The sequence below is a fragment of the Platalea leucorodia genome (genome assembly GCF_965183815.1).
Source record: "Platalea leucorodia genome assembly, chromosome: 21".
In the NCBI taxonomy this organism is placed as follows: Eukaryota; Metazoa; Chordata; class Aves; order Pelecaniformes; family Threskiornithidae; genus Platalea; species Platalea leucorodia.
Window position 1 is genome coordinate 2,837,982 of NC_138843.1, and position 15,842 is coordinate 2,853,823.

General features: G+C 45.5%; 1 protein-coding gene across 1 annotated transcript in view; it reads right to left on the reverse strand.

Annotated features, from left to right (window-relative positions):
* Nucleotides 1-15,842, reverse strand: part of INSR (insulin receptor) — a 51,728-nt gene that overhangs the window by 6,808 nt on the left and 29,078 nt on the right. Inside the window, exons 3-10 of the mRNA XM_082330975.1 lie at nucleotides 11,908-12,223; nucleotides 10,218-10,363; nucleotides 9,777-9,921; nucleotides 9,321-9,535; nucleotides 6,849-6,975; nucleotides 5,963-6,213; nucleotides 5,372-5,539; nucleotides 4,417-4,665 (exon numbers count right to left, since the gene is read on the reverse strand). Of these exons, the coding sequence (XP_082187101.1) occupies nucleotides 4,417-4,665; nucleotides 5,372-5,539; nucleotides 5,963-6,213; nucleotides 6,849-6,975; nucleotides 9,321-9,535; nucleotides 9,777-9,921; nucleotides 10,218-10,363; nucleotides 11,908-12,223 (1,617 nt within the window). The remainder of the gene's footprint in view (nucleotides 1-4,416; nucleotides 4,666-5,371; nucleotides 5,540-5,962; nucleotides 6,214-6,848; nucleotides 6,976-9,320; nucleotides 9,536-9,776; nucleotides 9,922-10,217; nucleotides 10,364-11,907; nucleotides 12,224-15,842) is intronic.

Sequence of the window (15,842 nt, forward strand, 5' to 3'; positions counted from 1 at the left end):
AAAATTATGTATCCCTGAGACTCTTTCCCTGCACAACTTCATACAGGGGAAAAAAAATAAAAAAAAATAAACCCAAGTCTAAAGTATTTGCTTGAGAATTCCAGTTCTTCTAGATCCTCTCAGCTGAATACAGCTTTATTAGGTTGCCTCACGGATGCCTTGTACAGTGTTGCAATGCTTCGGAGTTCATCTCCTACACGTTCTAGCAAAGGAGGTCATATCACAGCCCCCAACTCTGATGGCCTTAGATGTTCCACATATTCCAAGTGTCATAAACCTGCACTTATAAAGCCTAAGACCAGTTTCACACCTCACTGGAATATATCTGTGCTAAGGCTGAATCTAGATAGACAGATTGATAATTTTAACCTTTTCCTGAGAGACCAAATCTATTACGTTCTTTTCAACAGACGCATTTAAAACTTACAGATTCAGATTACGTATTAGTGGTGTGGTTTTGTTAACCAAATATTGCCTCCCAAATTATTGCGCTCCAGTCTGAAAAAGCATTTTTTGCAGTTGTAAAAACAGACCCGGCAGTGCGATCCTGTCAACTCCGCTGTTGGCAAGGGAGTGCTACTAGCCAACCTTAATGTCAGATTTTTGTCAGTAAATAAACAGAATAAATTCAACAGAATTAAGAACCATTCACAAATTTCATTTTCTTGGGGGGGGGGGGGGGGGGGGAAGGAACAAGTACCAAAACAAAACTCCTCGTTGTAACGCTTTACGTCCTGCCACACATTTGCCATGAGGAATTCCAGGTTGGGAACTAACCAACGTGGTGAATCAGTAATAGTATCTAGTTACACAAAAGGAATTAATGCCATTTGAAAACGGGACCACGTATTCTAGGGGGATGATCTTTTTGTGTGTGTGTGCATGTCTGTGCAGCTATTAAAGGGTACAAAGAGCGACCTGAACTGAACCCACACTTGAGGCATCTCCAGTCTCTAAAAATGTAACAAGCTGTTGAAGCAAATCTTTGCTGCTGAACTGAACTTTCCACCGCCACCCTCTGACTACCAGGCAAATGATTGGCCAACTACGGCTACAACGGAGGATTGCGCAGATCGGGTCTTTGCCTGCAACCCCCAGCTCCGTTCCCGGGTGTTATTTCTCCTCCAGCAGCAAATGCAACCAGCTGGAAAGCAGATTTTCAGATCTCCTCAAACTAAACAGCGGGTTGTACGCAACAACGTAAGCATATTTATCCATCTGATGAAAAAACGGGACGCCAAACGGCAGGTTCAGCAGAGCACATTCCAGTTTTTAGTTTTCTCTTTCTCTAATTACTAATTAACTCGTTTTGGAGCTGCTGGTAGCTCAGCCTGTGCATTGTTCTGCAGTGTCCCCTAACAATGGGGCAGAGTTCAGAGACCCCGGGCTGGGTCATGCCACCTCCCTCCCTTGCAAGGATCTTTTACCATCAACCAGAACCTTGTTTGGACTGAAAAGCAAAGCTACGCGCCACTGTTTACAAAGTGTGGATTCAGCTTTTCCTCGTGTTTAGGAGAATTTTGTTTTTCACAAGTAAAACAGTAATTTGACCACTGATGCAACAGAGTAAAAGGCAAGAATAATTTCTCCCTTCTCAAGTAACAGAAAGCAAGAAAAACTCTTGAAGCTGTAAACCCCCATCTTCACATATTTATTATCCTAGAGTTGCAGCAATTTTCTTGCCAAATTCTCTGTATTTTCAAACATCTGGTGTCTTCCCGTAGTTGTTCCAGTGCAATTCTCATTATGGCCATTTCAGTAGCTCCAATGGCCTCCCCTGTGAAACACTCGGGTTCAGGCTCCTTCTCCTCCTCCTGTCAGAGACCATCAGCGTGCGTGAAGGCTCTCGGTGGGAAGGATGGCAGCGACAACTCCGCACATCCCATACGGCCTGTGCTGGGCGATTTTAAGAATGCCTTAGCTAGTTTAAGCCAAGCTTTTCCACACACCTGAAACCAGCAGAGGAACAGCTGGCCTGCCTTCCCACTTGTGCTGGCAAAAGCGTTTATATATTTGTCTGTACAATTAATTGGATTGAACTGGGAAACCAAGAAAAAACAAGTTACTTTTAATGTGAGTCACTTCCCAGATCTTGTTCACTCTGTAACCCACTAATATTTGTAATGGCACAAGTGTGACACAGAGAGAAAGAGAGGACAGAGACAGAGAGAAGAGTGAGACTGCTTTTTCTGCAGCAGTGAGTGATGGTGGAGAGCACACATGAAATTACACCCTGAACAGCAGCCATTTAGTTCCCCTCTGCCTCTCAGGACTTACTACTTTTGAAATCTTTCCATGCTTTCCACAGAACCATGGAGTGGTTGAGGTTGGAAGGCACCTCTGGCAATCGTCTAACCCGACCCTGCTGCTCACAGCACGGGCTGCTAGAGCAGGTCGCTCAGGACCGTGTCTGGTCAGGTTCTGAGTATCTCCAAGGATGGAGACTCCACAACCTCCCTGGGCAGCCTCTTCCAGCGTGCAATCACCCGTTTGCTCCAATCTGTGCAAAACTCGTTCCAATATAAGAGCAAATAACACAGGAAAGAAGAAACAAAGCATCAGCTTTGGCCACTTTGTGCAGCTACAGAGGGAGGTTACGGAGCACGTGGTGTAAAGATACGCGTTAGCTCTGACTGGGAAGGTGGGTATGGCAAGAAGCATTTAGAAACTTCTAGTTTGCTTTTCCAGTGCCAGAGCAAATTAAACCACAAGACTTGTGATAGTATCTCCTAGAGTAATCGACCGTGCACATGGGGAAGGAACAGCTTCTGTGATTTCCAGAAGGGTTCTCGGCAAGTCAGGTGAGATCAGACCTGGACTAAGGCAGGGCACGGCAGATCGGCGGCAGAGCCTCGTACGGACTGGATACTGCACAGGGATCAGAGAGCTGGGAACAGGACAGGAGGAGAAAAATGGTACATGGAAAACGAGACAAGACGTAGGGGGAGTAACTTCTCAACTGCTCTGTCTTCTTCTGCACCCCTGCCATCTCATAGTCCCTCATATTCTCATCTGTGAGATCCCTCCTCGTGAATAGCAGAAGGCTTCTAATCTCAAGGGGAGTCCACACGGTGCCTGAAGAGAGGTCAATAAACTATCAGGAGCCACATAAAAAGCACCTGAAGTAAAACACACTTCATGTTCAGCTGCCAGGCTCTAGACAGGCTGCCCTATGAGCAGGCAACAGGCACAGCGTTCGCAGGAAAACTATTTCTAATTCACGTCGCCACAGCCTGTGGCCCGTCAGAAAAGACAAGCAGGATGCACGTCAGCAGGAAGGTATCTTTACTGCTGCCTTACAGCAGCAAAAAGGGCTTGTATTAAAAGGATTAGTTAGCCCAGGGGAAGTGGAGATTTCTTCCTGAGCAGGCTGACAAGGTGGCACATCCTGGTGATTGGTTTCTTCCTAAAATACATACCCCAGCAACTGGCCTGAGAAGCATCCTGGGCTGGCTGCACAATACAATTGGGAAAAAAAAGAAAAAAAGAAATCAGGTTGTCAGAATTGTCTGCCTACATCAAGAGGAGTTTGGCTTTTGTACATGGCTTGGTTCTCCTCTGCTTTTGAACGTGTTGTGTCCTGGCATCACTTTGCACACTGAAACTCGTCCTTCCGATCTGCACTAACAGCAAAGCGACAGCAAAAGGAGGGACTCTGCACAGGCTTCCACGTGACGACTGCAGGCTCGCGGAGAAGAGACACTGCCTCGTAATGCACTCAATAATAAAAAATGCTCAGTGCAGTAATGTGGCTTTTGTCAAGCAGCTGCAAATAAATGTTTGTTAGCTAAGGGCAGTAAGCAGAGAATAAATTTAGAGCACAAAATACATGACAGTGAAGAGGGTAAATCATTACAGACTCTAACCTGATTCCCAGTGCTTCCTCTGTAAGTTGCGTATGAAGTGTGAAGACATTCAATACCACTTAATGTGACACTGCGTGTGCCATTCAAAACAGGACATTCACCACCCACAGCGGTTGCATTCCTCATGGTATTGGAGGTATTTCCCAGACTAAGTGCAAGGAAGACCGCAAATACCGCACTAAGGGACAAGGCTGTGGCATGGTCAACTTCCCTTTTTCTTTTCCTTTCTTTTCAACTGGATGGAAAGCTAGACCACAAAATTTTAGGACAGAAAAAAAGTAGCTATTTTTGGCATCACACAAGTTCAAATGAGCTGCAGGCATTTAGCTATTTGTTAAGGATTCTCACTTCATTCGCAAGCTGTGGAGAATTCAGAGTCAGGAAATAAGAGCAGGATCTTCCAAATCTGTAATAACAGCAGTTGTAGGTGCTCAGCTCTCACCGGTCTCCGACACGCAGATTCAGCCGGACTAGACAGTCTCCTGGAAGCCCAGGGAAACTGCCAACATGGCCACGTCCCGCCCAAGACTTTTGTTTTGTTATCAATTACATTGCCCTACCCCTGACCACCTGGGTAAGATTGTTTGATATTTGTACCTGGGGACAAAAACCTCATTGTGAAGATAGTTCTCAAATGTCTTGCGGAAAGCAGACTCCTCCAGCTCCTTTTGTATTTGAGAGTCTGTTTTAGGACAGGAACAACATTCTCCACTGACATCCTCATTTTCACTTTGATTATACTTCTGAGGGTCTTCGGATTCAAAAGGAGGAGACCAGGTCCTGGAGGGCAGTTTTAATCCTGTGGACAAAACAATTTTAGTATCGCTCATGCCTGACGTGGCAGAAGCAGATGTTTGACCCTACAAAGACCCAGAACTAGTGTACACAAGATTCATAGCACATTTGGGCATCCTGAGCTTTCATATCCAGGCCGGGCAGCTCTCCCTCTCTTATGACAGGCCTTTGATTCAAACCTGTGCTATTTTTGAAATGGAGCTCAGATGCTGCTGTAGTCAGAGTTTTACCCCAGTTCATCCCAGTTTAGGCAACACAGGGCAGCAGGTTAAGATTCTGGGAGTCCTCAGTGAAACTCTGTATCCTGAAAGAATTCCAAAACAGGCGCAGGATGCCTTCAAAAATTTAACTTGGCCACTGATCTCCAGAAGCGCAGATATTTTCCCTTACTATCTCCATAGCTGTTATTAACTTGTTACTCAGTTTAAAAGGAACAAGTGCAGAAGGGAGATCCCCAAAGTAAAAGATATCTGATTACTCTGTAAAAAAATGGTTTTGGAGAGCTTTTGCACATAATTTTGCAGTAGCACCTAATGTATAATGTAACTGAACAGTGGGAGAAGACAGCTGCATCTCAGCCTGTTTCATGAACAGCAGTCTTGAAAACAGCAAAATTAGGCACGCAGAGCACCTCCAAAGCGTGTGAAAAATCTCCAGACAATTCTGAGATAGTTTGAAAGAGAAGCACAGAGAGACAACCACACACTCACCTTTTAAGCAGTAATCAAGTTCATAAAGCTCACTGTCTTCTGCCTGCTGCTGCCAGAACACCAGGTAGTGCGTGATGTTTCCGTTGGGCTCCGAGGGCGGCTTCCACTTCAGAATGATTTGGGATGAAGAGTTGGAAACAGATATCGGATCTAATGGGACTGACGGAACTGTGGGGATGGGAAAAGAGACTAAACGAGACAGAGCTCACCTCCACTGCTCTGCGAGAGCTTGACAGAACAAGGGACAAACACAGGCAACTTTCCATTTCCACGGGGATAAACAGTGCTCGCCATAGTAGGTCCACCGACACCCAACAACCCTGCAGCAGGCTACACCAGCCTGCACACAAGCTCTTACACGTGGCCGCACGAGCCTGATGGAAGACGTGCACGTTGGCACCACCTCCCCATGGAGGGAAGTATGCATTCCTCCATTTGTTTAGGAATACCTTCCTACCAAAGCAGAGCAGCAACGGCAGTGGAAAGGTTCATGGATATGGGACTATCATGACCACCCATAAAGGGCAGAAGACTATTTAGGTCTATTTTTCTTTTTCACTTGCAAGGCAACATTAATTTAATGATACTGACCCGTAGCGTTGGTCTGGACGTAGATGATTTCGCTCTTCGCACCATATGTTCTTCGTTCATCTGAGAAGGTGACCAGAGTTTTAACAAATACAGCATACTGTGTCCATGGCTTCAAGCCCCTCAGAAGCCATCCTGGCTGGGCCTGGGATTTGGGCTCATTTGACCGTGGGGGCGGGTCAACATCCACAACTGTCCAGCTATTTGACCCACAAGCGTCTTGGCCATCAAACTCCGTCACATTTTGGTACGGACTTTAGAAAAAAAAAAAAGAAAAGCCTCAAATGAACAGAATCCTACTTCAAGCTTTTAAAAACAACATTTCTAAAGACGTCACTGAAAGTTATAATCCTTTACCCTTCGGAGAAAATATGACTATCTCATCGCATGTATTTTGAAAAGGAAGCATAGGGAGTTTGCAACCCAGTCTCCTAACAGCATCACAGATCAGGTACTGTTCCACAGATGATCCCAACAACTAAATCCAGGCTAATAATTTTCAGCTTTATGAAAATCAGCTTGGTAACCTTGATTCTAAAAGAACGTTTCCCACCTCAAAGGGAATAAAAACTTCACCATCCCATGGAGATAGTGGGGAGATGATGAACTCCATGGTTAGAGTGTGTATGTCTAGAATAGCTGGAACAGCTCATGTTTGGATTGTTCTTAAATGAGGAATTTTGGCTGTACACAGCTCAGGTAAGTCAGGGATCTTAATGAACACTTTTATACAATGGTAACATTGGAAACTTAAGTGTAGGAGCCAGATGATCGCAGAGACTAAATAGCTATGCCTACAGCAGGTTTAGTATCTGCTCTTCAATGCCAACTGTCATTTGTGGAAGCCCAGCACGGCTATTATTTTGTAAGCTAATGGTGGATCACTTACGCTTCTTTGTAAAAAAGCATAAATCCCAGGAGATCACGGAAATCAGGAGGCCAGTACGGCTCCCACTTCAACAGGATCTTGTCATGAGATGTTCTAATGGAAGAAAATTTCAGCAATTCATTTTCACCTGTAACAAAAGAGAAGCGGCAATAATTTTGTTAATGCCGAAAAAGAAAGGTTTCTATTTTTAATTATCTTAGACGTTTATCTTCTTCACAGATAAATATGAGAACATGGGCATTGAGAAGAGCTGCTCATTAAAACGTTATCTTACTTCGATGCTACACCTGCCTTAAGCCAGGAGTTGGAATAGATGACCTCCTAAGGTTCCTGCCAGCTTCAATTTTTCTATGATTTTATGAAAATGACCCTGCAGAAAAGTTGAACTCAATTCTGATAAGCGGGAAATCTAAAGGCAACATATTTTAAAATTCATGATGATCTATATAGCTGAACCCAATAATACGGTTTGCATAGCTTTTGTAGCCTCTGCCTTCAAAGTGCGTGAATCCCCAGCCTTGCCGGGGAGTAGCGCGGTCCCTTTGCAAACAGGAGGGAAGGACAACAAACAGTTGCAGGAGGGTGGAGTTTTGAGGCTCAAGGGACGCGTTACGAGATGGTATGTCCAAGCAGTCCAAGAAGGACAAACTGTGTAGCTCTGATTGGATTTGCCATTCCTGCAGTAGCTGCACAAGGGAGGAAGAACATTCATTTCACTGGCACCACATCCAGAACAAACAAGGGCTTTTTTTACCTCCTTTTTTTTTTTTTTTTTTTTTGGTAAACAGGATGCTGCCAACGTGAAAACTAGACTTGAAATGTAAAAACAAACAAAAAGCCAAACACCCTGGCAACCTGTGGTTTGAGCTGGGGGGTGGCACAGAGAACAGCTCAGCAGAGCGGAGTTAAGGCTGGCAAAGAGAAACGCAACCATCTCCTCCAGCTGCCTTTAAACGAAACAACCAGCCAGCCCGGGAGCTGCACACAACCACACGCCAGAGCTGGATTTGAACCCCAAGCCGGGTTTCATCCCCGAATGTGGGAAGAGCTTGTTCGTGTCTCATGGGAGGAGATGACCTTTCCCGGCAGCTCCTTCACTCTGCCCAGGCTGGGGCTGTGATATCCCCGAGGGCGCGGCTCTCTGTAGGCTTTTTTCACTGGTCCTGCCAGTTTTTAGGCCGGCGATCACCACGTTCCCCTCTCCCCGCTGTGCTGGCATGGCTGCACGTGTTGATACGTGGCAAACCAGATCAGGAAACTGATTCAGCTGAAAGATCTTCCCTTTTTAAGTCTGTCACAAACAGCTACAGCAGTATAACAACGAGGGCAGAATCAGGGAAGGGGCTGTCTGAGCAGTGCTGTCGCCAAATGCAGAGAAGCGGTGCAGCCACGGGATGATCTAAGCTGTGGTGCAAGCTGTGAAAAGAGCAAGGAACTGAAATGCAAGGAACTGAAATCATAGTTTAATTAATGCTGGGGTTTTTGGTGGCAATACCTGCTTAAGCATCTCATGTGTCAACCTGTGCGTGCTCCTGTTCCTGTCTGCGTGTAAAACTTTGTGGGGCTAGGCAATAAATCAGAGCAGAGAGGTGACACAAGCCACGAACAACACAGCTTGGTGTTTTTTACCCCAGATTACTTCTACAATCTGGTTCACCATGCAGCCCTGCAAGAGCTTTACTGGCACAAACAGGGCAAGGGGATTGTGCGTGGCATAGAATGGGAACGAACAGCAGGGCTGGGGGTGCAGAAGAGATGTGCTTATAGCAGTACTGCTGCCAAAATAAGTGCCTGCAAAACTACATCTTCAGTAGCACGACTTCAGTTAGAGCATAAAGCAACACTGTGTGTTTGCTCCTTAGTCATGCTGACACAGTCATAGTCTTATCGCTGTTTTTGAAGGAAGCTGTTAGCTTAAAAACCTCTGAGAAGCACAACAAAAACTGTTGCAAAAATTTCTCTGACTGTTGTCATAGCAACTCCCTCACATGGCTCTAGAGATGGGTGGAAATCCTGTTTCGCTACTATGCTTACTCTGTGTGCGTACTGTCGCCTCATGACATGGGAAAAGAAGATTATGACTATTAATCAGCCGCTCAGAAGTAACGTAAAGTTCCAGTCTGGACTGAGGTTATGTTGTGCTAAACTCTTCAAAAAGACAGAGCAATACACTCAACCCTGAAAAACTCACAGCTGAGCACACAAAGAACAAAATTCCGAAGACCAAAGTTGGCAAGGTAGGCTCCTGGCCAGAGGCAGAACCCCTAAGTACTTTTACTCATGGCATATTGACAGCGTCACTGCAGCGCACAAGCAAGCAGCAAGTCACATGTCTGGTGCTTTACCAAAAGGACAAGGACAGTCCCTGGAAAAACATCATAGCCTAGGCTGAGAGAAGTAGGAGTATGAGGTTAGCAAGGCACAGGGAAAGGAAAACGAGGCAAGCCTCGCTGCATTCTGAGACTTTCTTACATGAGGCTTGATCACCGTTCGTCTTCAGGGCTATGTCGTTCCTTTCCTGACGCCCCTTAGTCCCAGAGATCTCCTCCATCTTGTGGATTTCCGACAAACACAGCTTGGGATTATAATGGAAGAAGAGTTTGCCTCGTGCAATAGTGAGGTTGTGTTTACTCCAGTCCCAGAGTTGGCGAAGATTCTGGTTGTCCAAGGCATAAAATGAATAATTCCTGAAAGCAGAGAATGAAAATGTGGGTTAGGAGGGGATCCCCTGAAAACTCTTTTTTCTTCATGCACTAATCCAGACACCAAAGAAAAATGAATGCAAGCTATCTTCCCTGGTAGATAGTTTGGGCAGAGGAACATTTAAAAATAACTTAGGAATTGTTTACCAATACAAATCACCCTGATAGCACTGGCACTCCTTACACTTCAAAGCATTAAAATAAAGTATCTTTTGGAAGAACTCACCCAGCTTCTAGTGTTTCTCCTCTAATCAGATGTAGTTTACGAAAAAAAGAAAGAGAAACCAAGGCATAAGACCGGCGAATTTTTAGGTAACCTGAGATTTCTTCTATCAAGCCAAGATTCGCTTCTAGCTCAGCTGCTATGTTATCTACGGAGAGGAAAATAACGGTTTTAGTTTTCTGATATCACAGAGAAAAACACTGATATCGGAGCCCAAACATACTAAATAGAGCTGCTTTACATTAATCCATAAGACCTTACAAAAACCATTTAGCAAAAAAGCCCAAATGAACAGCACAAGAGCCTTTGCTTTGCTGTTTTTCTGAATCACTCTACGATTCAGAGTGGTCAAAGCAAAAGAGAAATGCCCCAGCTCATGGACGGTGTCATATTCGCTGATCTGACATCCAGCGCTCCCTACCCCCTTACTCATGCAGAACTTACTTCCTCCACGGATATTTATAACTAAGCTTCCATTAACAACTGTGCAGCCACGGAGCTCCTGTGCCGATGTCACCGAATCGATCGTCTTCTCTTTCCCGTAGTCGCAAACCTTTGGACAGGGCCCTGCGCAGGGCGTACAGTGCAAGCTGAAAAACAAGAGTCAGGCATGTAGATGCGATGCTTTTGCAGAACGGCATTGGGGGCGTCCCCAGCAATTCTCAAAAGCAGAGTAATCAATTCAAAGCGACAGTGTCCTGACGACACGTCACGGGATTCACTTGCAGTGCGCAGCACGTAGCTCTTAGGAACTCCAAATAACTGCTGATAATTCTTTTAATTGTCATTTCCACATTTCGAACGCTAATCGCTCTGTCCCTTCCTACGTAACAGAAACCAGAATGAAGTGATTTTGACTATTTTGAACAGCCCGTCCACCACGATGCCGCTCAGTGCAGGGGTTTCAAGATCAAGAAACGCAGGCCCAGTCTCCGTCCCAAGATCATTAACCAAACACGTAACTGATGAGCGGATAGCTGGCCATTCGTCTGCGAATCCTCTGATTAAGGACATAAAGTTACTTTAAAAAAAGGCAAGCAAGCATGTGCTTTGTGCTCTGGGGAAATACTTCTTAAATGGCAGCAAGATGATTGCTTGCCCTGGTCATAACACCACAAGAATGTGTTCCCAACTAGTTCAGAGAAATAAATGCTCTAGGAAAAGCACGGCGTAGCGTTGTGAGGTCCCACTGACAGCAGCCTGGAAGCAGCACAGGAGAGAGGCGATGGCTGCTGTTAGACAAGCGGCGTTTCTGCTCTGGGGGCTGCTAGTTCGTTCTTTTGAAAAGCAAAACAGGAAATGGAATAAAAAGTCCTGTTAGAGTGAATTCCCTGAAATTATTATGGCAGGAGCAAATACATGCGAGCACAAAGCTACCAATATTCATAGGAAATCTGACTCATCACAATACATATACTGTAATTGCGGGACAAACAACAAAGTTTTCAGTGATAAACAGCTCAGCAACATAAATTACTTAATTCCTTTGTCGAAAAACCCTGGGAATAGACAGAATGGCTGTTCCCTGCTTTGATTCATGCTACACTTGTTTGTTACATTGTCCATTTATGTCTGGCACAGCTCGAACCTGCTCAATGAAAGTAATTACAGGGACGAGGGACAGATATTCTGAGAATGATCCACTCAAAATACGCTATGCTCTTTTCATTAGACATGACTTTTCCCTACTCTGCTTAATAGCAAGCCTTTCTAGTCTGAGGTCTGCTTTGGAGGAGAAGGGAAGCAGGGCTACTAAAGCCTCGCCATTGCCCATCTCCCTCGTCCCACTCGATTACAGAAAGACTCTTCCAACCTGACGATGCTCCTCTTCCTTATCCTCTCTCTCCATCTCCCCCTCCCACTTTTTCCAAACTTGAGAGGAAACAAGGGAAGACAAGGGAAGAATAAACTACTGGCACATGGCAGGTAGACCTGTCTGCTTTTAATAGCTTGAATTAGCAAGGTATTAGTTTGCAAATCATATTAAAGTAGACCACGTAATTGTCACAGACACTCCAACGCCAGAAGCTTTTCTTGGTCTTGACACAGAACGCGAACCCTCTGCCCAAGCGAGAGAAAAGCACAGTACAAAAACTACAGCATGGTTTCTTTACCTGCAGACGCTTGTACTTACTTGCTGGAATTCATGATGTACCCTGACGGGCATTCGTGAACACACTCGTTGTTGTGGATAACGTGACATCCCGACTCCCTGGCGTTTTTGCATTTGTTGTGCAGCTCCTGGCAGAAGCTGAAGGTCACACAACGCCACCCCTCAAAGCGGTAGTAACCAGGGGGGCAGGTGTCCACGCATTTGCCTTCAAGGTAGAAGTTGCGGCAAGCCACGCATTTTTCAGCGTTGTTTGGCTCCGTGCAGTCCCCGAGACATTCGCTGTGACAGCACTGACCATCGGAGGTGCAGCCTTGGGACTTGCAGGCAGGTGGACAAACTGTGAGGAGAAAAGATAAAAGGCAACTGAGTACCACAAGACAACCCAAGGATGCATGAACGTGAAAGGCTTACGAGCAACGACACTTGGCTTGGCAACTTTCTTTTCAAAGAGGCATCCGTGAAGCACAGACGCCTGCCTCATCTCCACTTTTCAGTGTAAATTCCAAATTTTAGTAACATTTTTGAAGAGTATTATCATTCACCCGCACAATTCATTAACGCTCATCTTCAAAAAGAGAAAACCGAGTTTTCCTCTTCCCTCGGTCCAGTCCTACAAGGCTCCCAGGAATGCTTTGGTGACTCCAACGTTATTTCTGGAGCCCAGAAGTGACGAGACTCTACAGCGAGAGCTTCCCAGACTGGGATAGCCAGTTTCAGCCAGAAGATTCTAGTTCCTTAGTTTAAGAAACTAAGTTTCCCACAGTCATGCTGCAATAATGCATGTCCAACAATATTCCTACATAACCCTTCAGTTTTATCAGGATTTGCTTCCAACCTGTCCATCAACTTGTCACCAGTTTCCCTGGAGGAAGCCTGCTGCCCTGGCACCCCATACAAGCTCTCTGGTGGCTCTCTCCAGCGAGTCCAAGAAGAAGGGCACCCATAAGTGTTATTGCTTGAGGTTTTTATGGTTTACTTTTTAATTACCCATTACTTAGCGCCTCACAATACTTTTAATGAGCGGTTTGGGCTTTGAAATAGAAACCAAGCAGCAGCATAGCTCAGAGCAAACACCATGACTAACGCTGAGCAAGGAGCTGGGGGGAGGCTGAGCGAACGCGGAGAAGCTCTGAAGGGAAGGTCAGTCCTGCCGCTCCGCCGTTCAGCACCCTCACACTCAGTCTTAACGATCCAAACGAGGCTGAACCAATTAAATCCAACTGCTTAATCCAGAACACGCCACAGAACTTCAAGTAGAAAAGATATAATAAAGCTGAAATCACCACTGCAAGAGCAAGCACCAAAGCCAAGTACGGCTTTGACGCAGCAATTTAAAGAGCAGGAGGAAGAACTTAAGATGAGGGATGGGGGACAGGGGCCTGGATTTATCTGCGTGGCGACATACAGCCTTTGGGCTACAGCTGTGAATTGCCAAGATGCAGATCAAGACATCGCCTTCTTCTCACCAACAGGAGCGTGTTCTCCGAGGGCACATCTGAACGGCTTCTGATGTCCTTGGTGAAGGGAGACAGAGAGAAGCCCTCCTGTGATCTGCACTGGCCAGACCAAGGAACTTCACGCTGCATTTACACCATCTGCCTCAAAATTTCCCAAGCTTTCTGTCCAATATTCAGTGTTGAAGCAGGAGGAGCTTTATTTGGGGAGGTCCCAGACACACCGATGTTATGGGCTAAAATGTTATTCTTAATTTCTGGCTGATGTGCGTGAGCAGACCAATAGTGGAAGGTGGCCTAGTTTTATTCAACTAAACGAGCAGCATGTAGGATCCATAGTACAGCGTGCTACCGATGTTTTGATGATCCCCAGCTGTAGTTAGGAAGAAAATCCCCCTCCACCGCGCTCCGCCCCATGCTAAAGGATTGCAGAATTAAGTGTGTTAAAGCAGTTAATGCTGTTCTTGGAATAAGCAGCAGTAGCTGGAGTAGACAGGATAGTAAAATGAGCAACCTCTGGTTTCTTCCAGCCTGATAAATCCTTTGAAGAAATACGAAATGGATAAGGTTGGAATTCTATCACAAGGTCAATTTAATCTCAAATATCTTACTGCTTCCGTGTCAGTCGTTCACTGCAGGTATTTTCTCTGTGCTTCCCTCAAGATTCATCCATTAACAAGAAATGGGAGTGTATTTCAAATTCATTTTCTCTTATGCTGACCAACTTTTTGCCCTTTTCTAGCAATAGGTCTTATTTTGTGAACCTGTCACAAATAGTAACCGATTGAAATGCAACAGCCAAATAGAACCAACTCGCAGATGATATCTTGTATTAGACTAAATATAAAACGAGAAGCTTGTTTTAAAGGCATGGTTATACATTCTTTACCAGGCCACAGATGGAGCAGTCTAGCAACAGATGTCATGGCTGCAGTTTATGAGAAATACTGCCAACAGAAAAACACAGGACAGAAAATTCCAGAATTTAGTCCAAAACACTATCAAACTTACTAATTCCAGTCTAAAATATCAAGGCTTATGGGGGGCAGGGAAGTCTGGGCCGTTTCCCACACACCTCCCCATGTTCCTAAGCGAGCACTGACACACCGATGTCTTGCAAGGACTTCGACGCTTGCTGGTCCCAGCGCTCGCTGCGGCGCACACCTCCCTGACGCGGGGAACATCCAGCTGGGAAGGGAACTGCTGCGGCGAACGCGCGTAGGAACGATCTGCGCAAGCTGGAGGGCGAGCGCTGGCAGCGCGAGTCACGGCGCTCATCACCGGCGCTTCCTGCGAAAGGGTATTTTCCCAGGTCTGCTTCATCCTTAACAACTACAAAGTTTAAAATATTCAAGAGACAACATTTGTTTCTCAAGGAGTCAGTGGAGCAGACAGGTAATTTGGAAAAGCTGGCCCTTATGCAAAACACCCAGTGACACATGGCACTTATTTAACATTATGCCACATTATTTTTTTTTAATTTGTTATGGAAACTAATCTTCAAAGTCCTATGCTTATTTACACATTTTGAACTCAGCTGCAAATATTCACAGGGCAGAAACTGTTTAAATTCTCAATTCTAAAGGTTTTTGGAAGATACAATTAAGCTATTTTTAAAATGTTCTTAACGTTTCTCTTTTTCATGTTCTACGAGCTTTTGATGTCTAAACGACAGCTTGAAGAGAGCGAAGCAGCCAAGGCAACATCTTTTTTTCCATTAAGGACTCAAGACCAGAAATTGTCAATCACTATTTTGTGCAAATCCTCATTACACAAGATCCCGTTCAGCTGTCATCTTGACATTATGTATGCATGCTAGAAAGCACCTGAAAGTCACGTAGAAACCTCTCCAGCAGATCTTTACTACTGCTTCTTATTACTACAGCATCCAGGTTATATGACTCCGGATGGGCCAGATGGGTTTTTTTTGTTGTGGGGTTTTTTATTTATTTATTTATTTTGCTTCCACATTACGCTTTCACTGCAGGACAACACGAGTAGGTTCGTGCTGATCCAGTGCACCTCATTACCCCTTCGCACCGAGGTTTGCGGACTCCAATAATTGCAATTGGCCCATGGAGATTCGCCTCTTCGCCATGAGATCGCACTTTTGGGATCCGTGGCGTGGGCTGGTGGGACCCGAGGAGGCACGGGGTACGCTCGGGCTCAGCATCCACGCAGCCCCAGCCTCTGGTTAACGCTGCGGGACTTTTGGACGATGCGGTGCCTCCCTCTCGGCACAGGGAAAAAAGTCAACTCTCTTCATTCCTCACAGGAGAAAGTCAAAAGGGAACTTCGTAAATCCTAGCTAGAGACAAGGCAACAGCTATTCTGGGGTAGGGGCCGAAGCCACCACACCGGACCGTAAAAGCTGCGGCAGGAAAAAGCGCTTCAGCAGCGGCACCAGAGCAAAGCTGTTCATCCCAGCCACGAAACCTCTTCATCAGATCTTTAAGAACAGGACTTTTAAAATCCCTGTCCCAAAGACGACAAAACAGCGTA